The 20,328-nt window shown below is 34.2% G+C and overlaps 1 protein-coding gene across 6 annotated transcripts in view; it reads right to left on the reverse strand.

Moving 5' to 3' along the window:
* WDSUB1 (WD repeat, sterile alpha motif and U-box domain containing 1) overlaps nucleotides 1-20,328 on the reverse strand; it is a 48,914-nt gene that overhangs the window by 27,099 nt on the left and 1,487 nt on the right. For all 6 annotated transcript variants that reach the window (XR_015731124.1, XM_034425728.2, XM_034425745.2 and 3 more), the window contains exons 3-10: nucleotides 18,993-19,177; nucleotides 16,859-16,948; nucleotides 16,030-16,123; nucleotides 14,754-14,787; nucleotides 11,887-11,927; nucleotides 11,669-11,775; nucleotides 9,328-9,507; nucleotides 5,241-5,381 (exon numbers count right to left, since the gene is read on the reverse strand). Coding sequence is in view for 5 of the 6 variants with exons in the window: in XM_034425728.2 (XP_034281619.2) it covers nucleotides 5,241-5,381; nucleotides 9,328-9,507; nucleotides 11,669-11,775; nucleotides 11,887-11,927; nucleotides 14,754-14,787; nucleotides 16,030-16,123; nucleotides 16,859-16,948; nucleotides 18,993-19,177 (872 nt within the window). In the remaining variant the exon portion in view is untranslated. The remainder of the gene's footprint in view (nucleotides 1-5,240; nucleotides 5,382-9,327; nucleotides 9,508-11,668; nucleotides 11,776-11,886; nucleotides 11,928-14,753; nucleotides 14,788-16,029; nucleotides 16,124-16,858; nucleotides 16,949-18,992; nucleotides 19,178-20,328) is intronic.

Raw genomic sequence — 20,328 nt, forward strand, 5'->3', positions numbered from 1 at the left:
TATATCTGAACCTCATACCATATAGTCGTTCATCAGACAATATGAATATTTTCTCATCTGGAAATCTGATTTCCATGAAATTAAAATGATGGAATAAACAAGTGTCACTAAACATTTTGTACTGATGGATAAACACATCTCACTCTCTCCTAGTTTGCTATAAGTGAGCTAGAATTCTCAGTATGCGGAGTCTGTTACTTTAATGCTGAGTTCAAAATTAATTTCCAAAAACTCATCACAAAGCTGTCAAAGGAATAATCAAAACTGCTACAGAAAGTCCCTTGTGTCTTAAGCTTTTCATGTATAAAACAGAAGCACAAAATTGTGACGTGATTAGGAGATAAATGCATTTACCAGGTGATATTCAGTTGTGCTAAGAAAAAGAAATAATGTATAAATGTACTGCCAATTTTTGTAGAGTATGTTGCCTACTTATTTAAGTCACATAGACTTTCCAAAGAATTTAGAAATTTGTAATCTACTTTCCCTCACTTTCCTTTTGAAATAAGAATGAAATAATTTAGCGCATGCTGCATTCAGATATAGCTTTCCTTAATGCAGGCATCAAGAACATGGGCTTTCAAATGTGGGGGTCTTCGTTTCCATTGTACTTAGCTACAATAGTTATTTTTCAGGAAGATTTTTTTTGGTATAACTTCATATGGCCACCTATCAAATAAACATGACTTTGGGCAACTAACAAATTAAAAACAGTAAAATCAATAACCAAAATTTTAAATAGCATAAAATAGCAGCAGAAGACTTTCACTGCATCCCACAATCGATACAACCAGGAACTGGGCTCATCCTGTATTATCAGGACTCCTCCTAGCTTGATGGCAAAACCAGATCATTAAGGCCCTGTGAAATGCCAGAATGTTTAAGGTGAGTGATCTCTGGGAGATGGTATTCCAGAGAGTGGGCACCATAACAGTCTTTTTAATCCTGCCAAATGGCACACCCTTGCAGACAGGACCTGGAGCATACCTCACCTGCTGGATCTAATAGCATGGGAAGATACCAATATGGAGGTTCACAGCTTCCTAATTCCTACTTCAGTAGAAATAACTTCCCAACCCATTTTGGGTTTGTTATTCCTCCAAAACTAATTGAAAGAGCTCTGGTGGCTCAGCAGACTAATTAACATCCACTTACATCTGCTGCCTGCAATTACTGCAAGTTCAAATCTCACCAGGCTCAAGGTTGACTCGGCCTCCCATCCTTTCTAAGGTAGGTAAAATGAGGACCCAGATTATGGGGGCAATAAACTGACTTTGTATAAATATACAAAGTACGAAGGCTATTGCTTAATGCATTGTAAGCCGCCCTGAGTCTCCGGAGAAGGGCGGCATATAAATCAAATTTAAAAAAAAAAAAATTACAGAAGTTCATAGGGCCTTTGAGAATAAAGCTTGGCATGGTATCAAAGGCTGCAGTGGGTAAAATAAAATAGCTTAAAAAAGCAATGCTTAACTTGTAAAACTGAGAATTCATTAATCATTCTAAAATTTCTAAAATTAAATCCTTAACTTATTCAAATATCCTGAGGAATTATGAAGCATCTTGTTTTGATATCAAGGTCTGATAGAAATGATTTTTTTTTAAAACAACAGTAGTAAGTGAGATGGCTTATGGTGCTGGAGAGGCAGGGCAGGCCCATTGAGTAGGTGCAGGGCAACAAGAGGAAGAGAACTATGGGAGAAACAAAGTCTTAGCTCCTTTAACAGTTCAGTGTATTTGTCTGGGCCAAAAAGTGAATCAATTTCAATGATCTGGATTTTGCTTTGTCCAGATCATCAACCCCCCTAGGATGGTCTGGTTGAATGTCTAAGGCTTCATTCTGTCAACAAAGCAAAAATTAATTCCACTCTATGTATACTGTTACTGACAATCAAAATGTGTATTTATGGGAGGCAATCCAAGTTAATTTCAAACCTGATGCATTTTTCCAGTTATATGCGTTACAATGTGTAAATGGCATGCAAGTAGTCAGCAGGCAAGTCCAGGACAGCAGATCGTCTTGTGCTTTTCCACCTGATGTTGTCAGCAAGAGAGGACAGGGATTTGTTGAACCTCTGACTTTGGGCAGAGTAAAATTCCAAGTAGAAATTAGGATAATTGAAAATCCCCATTATCATTTTGGCAAGTAGATTGGTTATCTGATATAACCCCTCACAATAGCATCACTTTTGTTCTTTTCTCGATTTGTTCCCATATGCATAAAGAAGGCATGGCCAGTGACCAGAATGAATGCATGAGCCACAGGAATGTTTCTGTGAAGTCCTAAATATGTGCACCAAAAAGACATCACTCTTCTCACAATAACTTGCCTGGTCCACACACATCTGCTTCTGACCCTTGCAAGAACGATTCTTTCATCAACACCAACTATTCTTTTGTTTTTCAGTGAAAAGCTTTGGTTTTGTTGATCCATGCAGAGTTGAGAGTCCTTTCTATTATTTTGAAAAGCCTGGGGTAACTGAATTATCTCAGGAATTGTAGCTTGCTTTTCATGTCCACATATTCAAACTGGCTGCTGACTTCAGAGGACAAACCTATTCCTAGTTTGTCCACTGTTTTTTTGCTAGATATCAACAAGTACTCACTCCAGCATTCCTCTTTGTGGCCCTCTTCTTATCTATCCTGATCCCAAACATTCTGTGCCTTCCCCTCCTAGGAAACCAGCTGTTTCATGAAAAACTCTGAGCAATCCTGATGTTTACTTCCCTGATGAGTCTTAAGTGAAGATGTCCTCCAATTATTTTACCTTATCCTTCATTAAAAAGAGAAGTTTCCTTTTGCAATAGGTACAATTAAGATACCACTCTAGTATAAACAATGCATTTCTGACAGGTAATCACAGAAGATTTTCCCTGTCAGATCTCAAGTTTGTCTTGTTACTTCCCAGCTAAATTCCTTGGTTGCTGTTGCTGGTTCACTTTAATCACAAAGTCCTTGTTGCCTGATCTCTTCCTAGGAATGATGCCTGAGGGGTAGCTGCTTGCTGACAAATGCAGTTCCAGCCACTAGCAGTCACTTGATTAATGAGTCAGCCACATCTGTAAGTTCAGACTATGTACTCAGCAAACAAGCAAATCTACCCCCGGGCCAAGAATCCACACCATTCCAGAAAATCAGCCAAGTGCCCCTCCTCTACCTCAGATCACCTTTGTAATTTGTAAGCTCCCTTACAAAATGCCTATGGTCCTATGTTCTTGTGAGCTCTATGTTTTTCCAAACTTTATACATAATGGAGAACTAAACAGAATGGTAGCCATTCCATAAACCTTTTCCAGAGGGATGCTGCTTTAAAGAAGCTAGGTTGACAGATGGTTTACATGATTAAAACAATCTCCTCCCATTATTCAAACCTATCAGTGTTCAACTGACAATCATATGTCCATAGATTATATGCAATACTATTAAGTCTGAAGTGTGTGTGTATTCTATGATTATTTTTCCTATTGGTTTCATTATTTTAAAATGCTTTAATATTTTGATTGTAGTATAGGTTTTTGAATTGTAAGCCACCCAGAGACACTGACTGAGATGGGTGGGGAAAAAGAAAAAAAGAAAGGAAAGGAAAGGAAAGGAAAAGAAGGAAGGGAGGGAGGGAGGGAGGGAGGGAGAGAGGAAGGAAGGAAGGAAGGAAGGAAGGAAGGAAGGAAGGAAGGAAGGAAGGAAGGAAGGAAGGAAGGAAGGAAAGAAGGAAGGACTTAATTTTTAATGAAGCAGTAAAATGCATCCAAACTCCTTTGAAATTGTAGGCTTAAGGCTTGAGGACATACTCAAATGTGAAAACTAAGTGTCCAGGTTTTTTAAAAAACCCTTTAAAGAATGTTTATAAATTTGGGAACCAAGCAAGAGGTCTACATGCCAGACTGAAAGAGCCAACATTCAAGGGGAAGCTTTGCAAATTTGCTAAAAACCCTCTTAAAACCAGGAAATTTTCAACAACATCACAAACAAATTGCTCTCTGAGATTGAGAATTATGCTGACCAGACAAGGGATTAAAAAGCACTGGAATCAATTTGAGAACATTAAACCCGTCCCTGAACTTTCAAAACAGTCCATTTTGACTGGTAGTCAAAATACCAGGTAGTTCTCGATTTACAACAGTTCGCTTAGTGACTGTTCGAAGTTACAATGGCTCTGAAAACAGTGAGTCATGACCATTTTTCACACAACCATAGAAGCATCCGCATAGTCACATGATTTACTTTTGGATCCTTGACAATTGACTCACATTTGTGACAGGTGCAGTTTCCTGGGATCATGTAATCCCCTTTTGCAACCTTCTGACAAGCAAAGTCAATGGGGAAGCCAGACTCATTTAATAACTGTATTACTAATTAAACAATTGCAGTGATTCATTTAACAAATTTTTAAATCCAAAAACCGTGTTAATAATCAGGCATGAGAGAAGCTCCAGCTTCTGGCTTCACACAATTTTGCTTCAGAATTAATGAGATGTTCCTTATCTCTTTCATGAATCTTGGAAATGACAAATGTGAACATTATGCAGTACTGGGCAGCCAGTTCAGGGGTGAAATGCTCCCAGTTCGGACCGGATCACCCGATCCGGTAGCGATGGCGGCGGGTGATTCGGAGAACCAATAGCAAAAATCCCTGCCCCTTCCCCATGCCCAGCTGAGCCACACAATCATCAGAGGCTTTTTAAAAAAAATTTTAAAAGCATTTTTAAAATGTTTTTAAAAGAAAAAAAAGCCTCTGACGATCAGGCAACTCAACTGGGATCGTCAGAGGCTTTTAAAAGCATTTTTTTACAATCTCTTCAGCCAAACAGGATGTAGAAAAAATGGTTTTAAAAGTTTAAAAAATAAATGTTGGCCACGTCCATTCAGTCACATTACCCCTCCACCAAGGCACGCCCACAGAACCGGTAGTAACGAATTTTACATTTCACCACTGAGCCAGTTATACACATATCAAATGTGAACACAGAAAAGCCACCTATTGGACACACCCTCCATCATATATAATATGGTATATAAAATTGTCTAATAGACTTTCACTGTATCATAATTATACTATGGTTCGTTTCTATTGGTTTCTGGGAATGTAATCAACATGGTGATAATTAAAACTAAAAATGTTTTCCCTGCGCCTTTGATAGAAAAAGAATACACAGAACTTGCTTTATAAACAAGTAATATTTTTCATTACTAAATCTCTACCAAAACGATATATGCAACTAAGCCATCTTCATTACACTTACCTGCAGCAATCACTGGCTCTTTCATAAGTTCTTTGGTTATGGGGCACAGGAATTCATCAGGAATCTCTAGAGAAGCAGATTTCATCTCATTCCTGAGCTCCTCAATGTTACGCAAAACTTTACTGCGAAGACCTAAAGATTCTGGAAAAGTCGTATTAGAGACTTCTTAGTGACTAGATCTAACTGGAAAATAATACACGGGAACATACAGTTAACTAATTATGTAAAATGATTCTGTTTTTTAATATTAAAAGCTAAAATCATGTATGTCTCTTTTAAATTTGCAGAGAGAACACTTCAAACAATGGTCTTATATAAAGCTATCTGTAACAGGGACAATATAAAATGAAAACATTACATTCACTTTTGCCTACTTATCGTTAGCTCAAGTGACAAAAAGACATTATATACAGAAAAAAAATATAGCCAAGAAAACAAGCATGAACATGTATTGCTTGACATGGCCAACAATATCTCTAAATGGCCATGTTTTGTTATAATGTTTGAAAAAAAGACACGTTTTGATTGTTTCAGTAATCCTGTAGTAAATTATACTGTTTTACTTTGTTTCATCTGCTGCTCATTTATTGAATTCTACTCAATGATTGTAATAAATATCGCAAGTATCATTTCTATCTGACTCCACCCTACACTCAATTTTTATAAAAGACAATGTAAATTTATTTGGATAGGAACTCATTAAGATGGATAGGAACTCATTAGGGTGGAGCCTAATTATTAATGATGATCTACCTGGTGGTCATCTTCCCATCCAATAAATGTTTCTAGAGAATTAAAAAGGGAGCACAAGAGCTGAGCATGTTCTATAAAATAATAAAAGTTGGTCCATTGTCTTAATTTTCAACATATGAATTTCATTTATTTTTATACAAAGCTTATTAAATCTGAGAAATGCTTTATTTTTCAAAAGGACAAACGTACTTGTAGCTCTTAATAGACTTTTGTTGAACTGAATGATGAGTTTTATAATTTGATTACTAATAAGGAGTGAGATATGGAAAAAAGAGATCTTTTTTTAAAGATCTGAAGTAGTTTGTACTTGTCTTTTGTATTTTTTATCTCAGGCCAGCAAGGAACAAATGTTTGCATCTTCATGTTTTTTTAAAAATACCTTTTCTAATGTAACCAACTCAATGATTGGTTTAGATTTTATTTATTTATTTTATTAAAATTATGCTGTCCATCTTGCTATCCAAATTATGTGATGGTATGGGTAATGGATGGATGTGCCCTATCAAGTCATCAGAAGGTCTTTGGATTCAACACATCTTCAGCACATCTTTTTTTTTGGATGTTGCAATGTGTCAGCCTCAGAGGTTGGTAGAAGAAACTGAATTTCACTTTTCTTTCCTGAAGTCAGAGCATTCTGTCTGAACTAGGAAAATGCAAGCAATCCTGTAGTTATTCTGATTTTTCTCAAGGACCATAAAACTGCAGCCTCAGGAAACGTTAATTTAAATAAAGTATCATAATTATTTCTTAATGTTATTTCTCTTTCAAAATACTAAGCTAGAAGATGTCAAAAGTTAAAATTCAGAGAAATTGCAGCCATTAAACGATCACTTTTTAAACTATTATTGATCTTGAATCTTTACAAGACAACCATCTGCCCTTTGCACTGTATGGCACTGAATGCTGGGCAGCAACAACAGGGTCCAAAAGCTATCTCCATGCCATGGAAATGCGAATGCTCCATGGATATTGGGCATCTCCCGTCTTGACCACATCACAAATGACATCATTCAACAACATTTTGATGTGGCACCAATTATAGAGAAGATGAGAAGGCTGACTCTGCTGGTATGGACATGTCTAGAGAGCAGTACCTTCCACCATGGCCAAGACTGCCTACCAACTAGAAGTCAATGGCCAGCGACCTCACGGGGGTCCAAAACAGAGATGGCTAGACACCATCAACAAAGATTTGCAAGCCATGGACCTACGCCCTGGAGACAAGCTGACTGTGCAAAGTGGCGCTCAATGATCTGAAAAGCGGACCCTGCAGCTGCCGGAATATGCTAAGAAGAAAATTGTTCTTGAATCTTACAAAAAAAGTAACACAGTTGAAGCAATAATGCTGAAAATATTAATTTTGTCAAAAAAAGGAGAAAAAAATATCTAGGTTATTGGCCTACTCAGGGAAAAGTTTTCTGACATAATGGAGGCAAAAATAAATTCTTTTCAAGTTGCAGAGATCAGAATCTATAGAAGTTCTGAAGATAAAAAAAGAACAGCTTAGAGATATGTTGCATGTAAAGTATGAAAAGAAAAAAATCCTCATAAGGATTTTTCAAGAATAAGATTTTTTTCTTGTTTTCAAATTAATCTATCTCTACCTAACTTTGACAGGAAATGTCAAAACAGGATGTAATATTATTAGGTAAAGTTATATAGAATAATAAATACTGTGCTAAAAAGAGTTGCAAGTCAACGCTTTTTTCTTTCTTCCCTTGTATCTCATATTTTCTTTCCCCCTCTTTTCCTTCCCTTAATTTCCCATTTTTATTTTTCTTTGTATTTTATACATTGATAAAACAATAAAAGTCAAAAAGCTCTAAGTTATGTAGAATAATGTTGTTTACTCTCCTTCAACTTAAAATGATAATAAAGTGTATTTCAGATTTCAGTACTGTACAATTCAGGTTTTGGTATTAGAAAAACTCAGTAAATATTTAAGTTAACAACAGTTCTGTTCTATAGTGATCATGATAAGAGAGCCTGCACAATTGTTTTCAATCACAAAGTCAAAGGCCCACTGAGTTAAACATCAGGAAGACAAATTTATATACAATTATATGCTGAGAAATATTGTGCAGTTAAACAATGGAGGAATGACACACACCTGCAGGTACACCTGCCTTCTTCTTATTCAGTTAGCTTTATCAGAATTTCGGAGATCAGCAAATTCTGCTAACTAACGTATTTCACATTTTGTTTATCCATCTTATATTATAGATCTCATTACGATCAACTCTGCCAAGTTTCTTCTTATTTTCCTGTTTGTAGCTAGTAATTAATTCTCAGTGGTGTCATTAAAAGTCCCTGTACACTGATGTGTTATTACATTGATATTTCCACGGAGTGCTTGTGCACTTGGGGGAGGTCAGCCTATCTTCAGTCCCACTGATTTCAATTTTTATATAAGCTTATCATCAGCATTATCTAATTAGTCTCAACTGATAAGCTTTGGCAACTTTGGTACCCTTGAATAGTCAACAAAATTCATGGAACAAAAGGGAACCATTATAAAAATTATGTGTGATTTCTATGTGTATGAAATTCACAGATAATTTTTATATATACCAATATATATATTCATATATTTATTTATAGAAACTAACAGTGATTGTTAAAATTTAGAAATATTATTTGGTGAAATGGCTTTGTGGTCCTCACTAGTAGTACAATAAACAGTAAACACGATTAAAAGACTAACAAAACGGAAGATGATTCATTTTCAAATGCATTTGATTCATAAACCTATTCTAGTCATGTTATTTCTTGTTAAAACCAACTGTTATACAATCCTCATCCTCACTTGTTTGTATTATCAGATCATTATTTGATTACCTGTATGATTGTTTCATATAAAATAAAAGAATCTGATAAGGACTAAAATCAAGGAATAGAATGTATTTGATCTTCTATACAGGATACAAGAAGATTAAAAGATACAAGTAATCTGTATCTTTTATCTGAAAAGGCACTGAAGTTCTATAACTTGTTTACGAAATCAAGTATTTAGGCCTAAAAACTTGGTTTCCATGCTAAAAAACTTATATAAAATTATTTATTAAATAACAATCACGTGATAATACAGAAGAATGGAATATTTTGACAACCTGGACCTGTTATTTTTCTAAATGTTAAATGTTCATATTGTTCTACATAAGATAAAAAAATCAAATATTCCTAAAACCATTAATGTTATTAATAGCTATGCTGGGGTTGGATTTTTTTTTTTTTGCATAAATTATGTTCAGATTAGATCAGAATATTCAACTTAAATAATACTTTATTCTGTTAAATACTTTATACTGTAAAATACTTAATTCAATGGTCTTACCAATTTTTAAATCATCAGTCAAGCTCTCTTTTGTAAGATTTAACAGTTCTTTACCATCAATATTGTTTCTTTTAAAAATCTCAACTAGGTCTTGCAAGTTATGTGTTTGAAGCCAAACAGAAACATCTTCTTCTGTCCATTTATCAACAGAAATCTTTGATTCCCGTATCAGAGGACTTCCTGAGAAAAGATTAAAATGAACTCACATAACTAAATAACATATAATAAAAGAAATAATTAAAACATTACTCCAAGTGTAAAGGGTGGCACAAATATAACATTTATCCTTTTTTTTTTTTTTTTGGCATCAGATTATAGCAAATGCAACATAACATAGATCTTGGTTTGGTTTGTTATCAGTGTGGGAGAGAGTGAAAAAAAAACATTATTTGAATATTCCAATGTGGCTTTCTACAATAGAAGTGGTGACACCCAAATATTGTGAACATGGGGAATATTGTTAGATATAAAGACATTTTGACAGATCGGGAAGAATTGAAACAAAAACAAGAACTAGAGAGTCAAGGGATTGAGATAGATTGGTATACAAGACTGCAAATACAATCAAGATATGAAGCAGATCGTAGACAATATGGCTTTAACTTGGGGAAATCAGAACTGGATGAAATATTGACAGGAACAGATGAGAAAATGATTACGAAATTATGTAATTATTTATTGCGTATTAGACTAGAAGATGAAGAAGTAAAAGAAACAATGATAGCATGGGTAAAGAATGTCGGATACACCATAGAATTAGATAAATGGCAACAACTTTGGGAAAGAAATTATAAATTAACAATGGCAACAGCCTATAAAGAAAACCTGTATAAGATGTTTTATAGATGGCATATGCCACCAGAAAGATTAGCTAAGATTTTTAAAGATAAATCAGCTAAGTGTTGGAAATGTCACCAGTTGCCGGGATCATACTATCATATGTGGTGGTTGTGTAAAGAAGCAAAACAATATTGGGTGAAAATACAAACATGGTTAGAGGGAATGTTGCAGCAACATATAGAGTTAAAACCAGAGATATTCTTATTGGGAATTTTACCAGAGAATTATACTAAAGAAGATACATATTTGATTATTCATATAATAACAGTGGCTAGAATTGTATTTGCACAAAACAGGAAAGCAGATAAAATCCCATTGGAAGGAGAAATTATAAAGAAAATTTTAGAATGTGCAGAAATGAATAGATTAACATTGAGAATAAAAGGTAAAGAGGAGTCGATGTATTTTAAGACATGGGATAAATTTTATGATTGGTTGGAAAAGAAACATGAATAAGGACATAGAGATAAAATAGATAGAGAATAGATGGGAGAAAACAATTAGAAAAATAAATATCCAGATGATGTCAAGTAAAAGAAGAAAGGGGAGGGGGGGGGAAAGGGAAAAAAGTGAGATATTATAAAAATGTACGCAAATGATGAAATAAAAATAAATAATAATTGAATAAGAAATTGAAATGAGAATAAAGATAATTAGGAAATCGGGGCTGCTCGAATACCATTTTAGATTGAACTAAAAAGGGAAACAACAGGAGAGAGGGGAAGGAGTAGAGAGAGAGGAAGGGAGAAGAGGAGAGGAGAGAAGAGGAGAAAGAAGAAAGGGAAAAGGAGAGGAAGAAAAGGGAGGGGAAAAAGGAGCAGAGGAGAAGGAAGAACGAAGGAAGTAGGAGGAGAAACAGGAAGGAAGAGAAGGGGAGAAGAAGAAAGGTTGGAGTAAAGGTAAAGGGTAAAAAAGCAGCCCCGAAAAAGTAAAAATTAAAAATGAAAGTTAAAAGAAAAGATGAATGAAAAATGATGGAAGTACATATGAGTGTCAATCCCTTTAGATATGCCTATATACCAATGTAATAAGAAATTGATAAAGCAGTAAGAATATTTTGTGGGGCAATTAATTAATTAATAATTAACTTGTATAGTTGACTAGATTGCTTGATTTGGCCACTAGTACAACAAACTAATATTCATTGAAAAGTATGTAAGAACACAATAATTTAATCCTGGATTACTATTGTGAACTGACATGTGTGATTTAAGCCTGGTTGGATAAAAATTTCAATTTCATCCAAAAGTATAACTGAGTTTCCAACTGTTTGTTTCAAAAATTATGGAATAGGAATTTTTCTTGGAAGCAAAGTGATTATTTCTAATTGAGATTTGGGATTAGATGAGAAAGGCTTCTATTTGGAGCCTTTACTTGAGACAAAAGGCAACAAAGAACATTATTTTACATATAAAAACTTGTTTAAACTTGGGTGGTAAAGATGTAAAACAAATTGATATAATGTTTATAAGGCAGGAGACAAAAACATTTTGGTACTGACCTATGAAAAGTTGTTCTGGTTCCAGCTGCCAGACGTGAACACATTTATCCATGGAACCAGTAGCAAACAATGGCATATCTGGTGCAAAGGCACAAGTTGTAACATATCTAGAAATAACAAGTTATTTGATAAATATATGTCACACTTCAAATGCTATCCTTGATTTAATAATAATAATACTATATAGCAATATACTAATACATGCTAATAATACCTACCTGGTATGCTGAGTCAAAATGTGCAGGATGCTCCCAGTGTTCTGTCCAAAACAAACAAACAAAAAAAATAAGGGAATTTACAACTAACTTTATACCATTCTTACATCCAAAGACTACAGATGTACAGAATACGTTTACAGATATCTATAATACAGGAAACTGAATCTATTAAAAATTGCAGTAAATCTTTATCAAACACAGAGAAAAATTCCAAAACTGCAGGTATCCCTTACTCAACTGGGCTTACAGGAAAAAATATTCTTGCAGAATATCCTAAAAGGATGCAAATGACCAGCTGTCTGCGAGGAGTATAAATCCTTCCATTCCCCAATGTCCTGCCAGAGCTGAAGAAGCTTATTGGATGAGAAGTGAAATGTCTTCAAAAGGAAAAAACAAGAAAAATAGTTGCCTCTTGAAAAAGCACCTTTGGGACAACCATGACCTGGATGACTGAGAATCTCTACAGACTTTTAGCTATACTATTTGGGATGAACACCCTTTGAATGGTATGGGAGTAGAAATGGATTTCCAGAGGAAAAAAATTGCAGACTACAGGAACCAGGAGCACTACTCAGGTGACCCTGAGGACACAGATAAGCCTCCAAGTGCTTCAATGACCCTCTAAAAAGATGCAAATGACCAGCTGTCTGCATGGAATATAAATCCTTCCATTCCCCACCATCCTGTCAGAGCTGAAGAAGCTTTTTGGATGAGAAGCAAAACATCTTCAAAAGGAAAAAGCAAGAAAGTCCAGTTGTCTCCTAAAAAAGCACCTTTGGGACATTCTTGCAGGACATTTTTAGAAAAACCACTATCCAATGTTTATATATATTTTTGAAGATTATTTACAATTACGATACTCTTCAAAAATATTAAGAAGTAACATAAATGTGACTAGAATTAATTATGCTGCCATCTGTATGTGAATAACAAATCCTGTAATTAGCATCTTGACCACTAGATGCTACCCTTCACAAACATTGTTCTACTTCCATTGGAAAAGCTATTTCTTTAAAGCAATAGTGTTGGTATATAGTTTCCATAATAATTTTGTTCATTCTTAAGGTGCCATAAGTCTTTCTTATTATTTTTTCAATTCATAATTTTCTCTAAAATTTATCTAAAATAAAACATTGAAGTATTATACATACAGTACTCAAATTTACCTCAGAAAAACTAGGGAAATATTCCAAAATTGACTATTAAATGTCCCACGATTGTATAAAAAAACAAGCTTGCAATAAAAAACTTACAGATAGCAAGTACATGCTCGTTTTTCAGTATTTCATATTTCATTGTATATTCAGTATCATACAACTGCTTATACAACTTGCTATCTGCTCATCACTTGTCTTTACAAAGCCAAAGAATCTATCTTGCTAATTTGATATATCAAATCCCCATTTTGTTTTTTAACTTTCAAAGACATTTGGACTAACAGTAACTAAAACTTTTGTATCATTTAAAGATAGACATAGTCCTCTAGGTGATCAGAAAGTGCATGGAGAAAAAAATACTACAGTGTCACATTTCAATTGAGACTGCAATCCTTTTCACATTAACAGTAACATTTGATATTAAAAATGCCTTTGTCTCCTGCCCCCTCAAAATTTTTTCTGTCTGCATCAGAAAGTTGCAGCCCCCTAAATCTATTTTGGTAAATGGCTGATGAAATTTATCTGCTGGCAGACAGTTGACCTTGGATATAACCCATCTTTAAAAAAAAGAAAAGAATTAATGATATAGTTTTTAATGAAGTAGAGCATTTTCTGGTTGTCAAGAAGGGAAACTTTTTTTCCTATACCAGTGGTGGGTTGCCCCCAGTTCGGACTGGTTCACAAGAACTGGTAGTAAAACCAGCGGGAGGCCCTGCCCACTGCCTTGGGTATCGTCATTGGCGATCTGTGCATGCGCAGAAGGCGTAAGTGCAAGCAAAGCGAGCATGCACAATCCCGTTGCAAACTGGTAGTAAAGGTAAGTAAAACCTACCCCTGTCCTACACCCTATAAACTAATTGAAACTGTAATGCAACAAGTGACATAAATATTCTAAATATTTTTTACAAATAATTCTGAGGAATAACAAGCAGGTTCAAAGAAAAGAAAAAAAGCCTAAAGCAAATACCTGGCCTACATAATAGCTTATCATGGAACACACTAGTTTGGCATTTGTAAATGCTAGAAGTCAAGTTCCTTATGGCAACTTTCACCTCTCAGAAAATATTTATCTTATAAATCCATTCTTCCAGTCTACAGAAGAGGATCAGAAAGGAAAAGAAAAATACAGAAGACTGGCAACGAAAATAGTGTTAGTGGGAGATATTTAATTTCTGTAATTCTGATCTATATTTTCTGATGGATTGCTGGGACAAGACATAGTGGACCTCACAATGATTAAAAAAACCCAAAACATGAAATTGATCAGAGGGCTTAAAATGGCATTTTTTGCTTTTCTTTCAGACATATAAACTTGAAACCAAGACTTATTCACCGTAGAAAAAAAATGAAAATGACAATGTAACGGGGGCAGATAAAATCTACACCTGAAAAATCAGGAACAATATTAATTCATAAAGCTCAATGTTTGTATACTATTTAAAAACATGTGAATTAAACGATATGGGTTTGGATACTTTTTATAGGAAGGTTTAGTTGCCCAATTCCTATAGAGGTGTGGGGGACTTATGATTAGGCATACAATTATAGAACTCTTTTGCTTAACTTTTTACAATTTAAAATAGAATAAAATAAAAATAACAGTTACCGAAAAAGCAATTTTTGCAATGCCTACTAACAGAAAAAAGAATGTTAATATATTGTTATCCTTGCATAATGAGGGCTTTCCCTCTTAGATACTTAAATACTTACGGTTTCAAAAATCATTACAGCTTTGTCCACAGATCTAATATGAAAAAAAAGATGAAATAACATAACTGCCTCAGTACTCATCATTCAGTATTTAAAAAAAGGTTTTAATTGTACAAGAATCAGAATAATATGAACAGGAAACAGTGAGCAAAATGCTCAGTACTAGAGCGCAGTGATTATTATGAATAGTTAACTTTGCAATAACCTCCTTTGCAACTCAAAGGGAATGAAAAGAAATCCAGGAGGATTAGAACCATCAAAATAATCTGCTGAACATTTTAAAAGCTGAGAATCCAATAATTAAGAATTTGATAGTTATCTCTACTAGAAGGAGTAATATATACTTCTTAAATGATTTTGCTTGTTGGCTTTGATTTGTATTCTGTGTACAGGTAGTCATCGACTTATGACCAGTCGCTTAGTGACCATTTGAAGTTATGATGGACCCCTACTTACAACCCCAAATTCCAACAGCCTCCATAGTGATTACATTTTGGGTGCAATTTACAATGTGTCCCCCACCCCCAAACCAGCATTTTCTTCAGGAAAACTGCCTAATGAAGACAATGGATTCACTTAATGGCCGCTGTATTCATTTAGTTGTGGTGACTCACTTAATGACTGCTGCAAAAAAGGGTGCAAAATCAGACACATGTAGTGACCCGCTTAATAACTGGCATGACTTATGACCATAAATCTAGGCTCAGTCGTAACTCAAGGACTACCTGTAGTTCTGATCCACTGCTTGGTTGAACGAAAGTAGTATTAGAGCTGCCTTGCTCCATAACCTTGAAATACACTATATTAATGTAGAATAAACCTTTCTGCAAAAGCAATTAACATTTGAGTAGGAATATTTTTTTTGATATTGCAAATTAAATGTATAATTGTTTATATTTACTTTCTGTTGCAAAAACTTATGTTTTGAAAATGTATTTAATGGAAGCATGCCATCCACACATTTTTCTTTTAATTCACACAGAAAGTTTGATGATAGGTACAAAACTTGCAAATATATTTTCCTTACATTTTTAAATTTGGGAGATTGGTCTATAATGATTTTGAGTTCATTACAAATGCTCAACACTGTCTTCTCCTTAAAATGATTCATGAGCTAAGATGGATATAATGTCATGCTCAGTATTGTCAATAGCATCATAGCACTTATCAATTTAGAAATAAGCTAAATAAAGGTCTATCTTTATAAACACAGAAATGGGTTTCTGAGCAAACCAACCGCAGAAGTAAAACATATAAATTAAACAAAGATTCTTACCCAGTAACTAAAACTTGCCCATTGGAAGAAAAAGCACAAGCCAGAACGGGGGCAGTATGTCCACTTAAAGTACATCTACATCTCAGGTCAAATCCTAAACATTGAAAGGTGAACAAATATTTAATGAAAATATTCTTAATCAAATTGCAACCCTGTCACCTTTGAATACAAAGTAAAATATACTGCACAATGCAGTATCTAGGTTGCATTTTGTGTTGTAAATCTGGCTGCTCTTTAATTTTCTAGTTCTGTATTCCATGACAGCAATGAGAATAGGATGGAATGGAAGGCTTTCTTAAAAAATTCTACTTTCATAACAAATTTTTCTGATCATCCTGCCATCCCCCACCCACAAATGTGCTTTGGAAGCTCTTTAGAATCAATTTTGGAACCAAAGTAGAGAATACGGTAATTTGATCTGACAGAGACATACACCACTGGATATTATTAATGAATGCATGTTAATGAATTCATATTCATATTAATGAATGAAAAATATAACTTTTAACCCTCAATCTAATATCAATCAAAATAATGAATAATTATAAATGAGAAAGCTTCACACTCTTAAAAATGATTACTTTCTTTACCTTTCTCTCTGTGTTGTTGGTGTTTTTATTGCTTTATTGTAATATGTTGCTTTACTGTAATGTACTGTCAATTATTTCCTTTACTTTTTATACCATTATCAAAAAGGATTATTCACTTGTTCAGTAAGATACTTTTTTTGTGTCTTAGAGGTTTGTTTGAACAAGACCTAATTAAAAAATCCAAGCAGTGGAAAGGCAAATAATTTTTTAAAGAATAAGCATTTTTAAATTCAAGATACCTGTAGAATCAGAAGATGAAATGAGCCAGATCTTAATTATGCCATCCTGACCAGAAGATGCCATTCTGAAATAATCAGCATCTTGCTTATCTGATAAAATAGATATATATCCAGAAATGGATGAGAAATACATGAGAAACATAACAAAATAAGGTTTTCTATTTTTTTCAACATCTTTTTCTAGTAAACTAAACATAATTAGAGGTTTGCCTTGCATAACTCAAAAATCTTGTGGACTATATGTAATGTAGGTAGTCCTTGACCTATGACCGGAATTGTGACCAAAATTTCTGTTGCTAAGCAAAGCAGTTGATAAATGAGGAATGCCTGATTTTATTACCGTTTTTTACCATAGTTGTTAAGTGAGTAACCACAATTATTTATTTATTTATTTATTTATTTTATTTTATTTTATTTGTATGCTGCCCTATCTCTATAGGACACAGGGCGGCTCACAACAATTAAAATCAAACCAGATAAAAACATATTAAAATACAAATTAAACGTATGTTAAAACTCATTAAAATAATCAAACCCCATCAGTTACAGCCATGTCTTTAGTTCACGGCGGAAAGTGCGAAGGTCAGGGGCCAATCGGAGCCCCAAGGGGAGTTGATTCCAAAGGGTGGGCGCGAATTATTAAGTGAATCATGTGGCCATTAAGCAAATCCAGCTTCCCCCATTGATTTTGCGTGTCAGAAGCCAGCTGGGAAGGCTTCAAATGGCAATCACATGACTCCAGGATGCTGTAACCATCGTAAATGCATGTCAGTTGCTAAGCGCCCAAATTTTGATCACATGACTATGGGGATATTTGTGACAATTATCAGTGCGAGGACTGATTATAAAACACTTTTTTCTCTGCCACTGTAACTTCAAGCAGTTGCTAAACAAATGGTTGAAAGTTGAACAAATATCTAGTTTGTTTTGTGTTGTAAAGCAAACAGTTCTTGAATTTTCCAGCTTTGTGTTCCATGAAAGCAATAAAAATATGCTAGAATGGAAGCGTTTTTTCCGTAACATAACAATAATAGTTCTATATAGTTCCTTCAATTCACAAACCTGTTTAGGTGTGTCCCTATTTGGGATTCCACACAAGGAATCCCAAATAGGTAAGGATAAATGGACATCTTTCATTCCAATTTTAACTATGATAACTTAAAAAATATTATATACTGCTCAAAAAAATAAAGGGAACACAAGCAGAAGACATCCAAGATCTGAATGAATGGAATAGCCTTATTAAATACTTTGTTCTTTACATACAGTAGTTTATACACTGCTCGAACAACTAAAGGGAACACAAAACTACTGTATGTAACGAACAAAGTATTTAATAAGACTATTTCATTCATTCAGATCTCGGATGTCTTCTGCTTGTGTTCCCTTTATTTTTTTGAGCAGTGTATATATTTTAGAAGGACTTAATTTGATATATGGATGTTAACATTTTCCTATGATATTGTAATTTGAAATCATAAGACTAGATGATCTGTCTATAAAATATTCAAGTAGAAGCCAATTAGCAGTTCCAAAACCACATTTATTAGGGAAAAATAAAAAAAAATAAAATTAATTGCTTTGAATTTGACATCTTTCATATGAAGAGAGATTAAAAGTTATTGTCCTTTTAAAGTGTGTTCAGTGAAAGCAAAGCGGCATTATATATGATTGTTGCCTTGAATTACTTATAAAATAAAACAATGAGATTAAATCAAATAAAAATATAAAAATAATAAATAATTTCACGATTTTAATTGCAGCCAAAATTCTCTTCTACTTCAAGCACAATTCTTTAAAGAGAAACAAGAATATGATAAACTTTTTACACAATACAGTCCTCTGCATATATTCTAAGAATTAATTCCTAGTGTGACCAGGGCTTACCCACAGTAAATATATTTAAGATCGCAGTCTTACATGTCATACATACTGCAAAAGAGACAGATCACTAGACAAGAAATATTACTTAAGAAAAAAAAAGTGGCCTTAAATCCATTACAATGGAATTAAAGAGAAATTTCAAAAGGAGTTTATATTCATCAGTTATAGACACCAAGGACAAGAATACAAGTTAAGGCTGGAACTGACAAGATATTAAAAAAGGATTTATTTAAATAGTAAATTATCTAACCAGAATGTGGCCTTGAAGAAAAGTCACAGCAGGTAACACCAAGATCATGAGCTTTCTCATTATATAAGCACTTCATTTTGTCATCCCAGAAAGTTAGATCTCCACAGGATGATCCCGTCACAAAGAAACGTCCATTAGGAGCAAATGCACAAGCTACCAATGATCCATCTTTAACACTACCAGATCTAAAAAGCAAGAATAAAGGAATTTGGTAGTTAAAACCCTGTTACATGTTTGGGGGAAAAAAAATAAATCTAAAAGGAGCAATATCTAAGCTGCCTACAAATGTATTGTAACATTTTAATTTGTGTAATTATAAAATATCAAGACTTGTTAATTCCTTGTCAAGGCCAGGGCTATATTTAAAAAGCCTCACTGACATTTAGGAAACTACATATACTCCTTTTTTTGCTCCATTTTATATTAAATGTAAATTCTAAACTATGTTAAATCTTAATTATAATTATTTAGAGTAAGCAAGAATCATTAACTTAGTTTGTAATGGGTTTATTCTAAAATATGCCAGGATTCAGATAATAGGCAAGTAGTTGTTAATTTCATGGAAACAAAAACTTCAGAACAGGATATCGCAGTTGCATCAAAGGAAAGGAAGGCTAGAGTAGTGGTGAAATCCTGCTGATTCTGCTCGGCTTGCATGAACCAGTAGCGGCAGCGGCGCATGGTTCAACGAATCAGTAGCAGTGGCAGCACGAGGCTCCGCCCACCTTCCCGGACATCATTAATTCCTGGTTTTAACTGCATGCGCAGAAGGTCAAAAATCGAACCTGATGATGGCGCACGCACTTCCGAACCGGTAGGGAAGGTAAGTAGATTTCACCCCTAGGCTAGAGCCACAATTTAGCATTATGTCCAGTGAGTTGACTGATTCACATGAATACAGCACAAGAAAATTTATCATTCTTATTGAGATATCTTACGCCTAAAATAATTATGCCAATATAAAACTGCATTGTTTCATACTTGATAAAGTGGTTTTAAACATACTATACAGAAGGATATGTCATTTTAAAAAAACAAACAGAAATAAAATCTTTCCTGCAATACTTGAATTTCAAGAATTCTCTTCAATCCATTGAAGTCCAAGTTTGTTCTGACTTTCACAGAAGCAGTCCTAACTTTATCACTAAATGAGACAGTCTGATCAGCCTTTCCCAAGTGGTACCATCAACACTTATTGGGCCTAAAACTCCCTTGAGGTTTGGTTCACATGGCAAAAACAGCTTATTGGAGTAGAAATGGGAATGCAACTTCTCCCATTATATTAAGCATGAAATACAAATAAAGATAGTAATTCTGAAAAAAATTATTTCTAACA

The sequence above is a fragment of the Pantherophis guttatus genome, chromosome 1 (assembly GCF_059756535.1).
Source record: "Pantherophis guttatus breed Tessera chromosome 1, ASM5975653v1, whole genome shotgun sequence".
Taxonomy (NCBI): Eukaryota; Metazoa; Chordata; class Lepidosauria; order Squamata; family Colubridae; genus Pantherophis; species Pantherophis guttatus.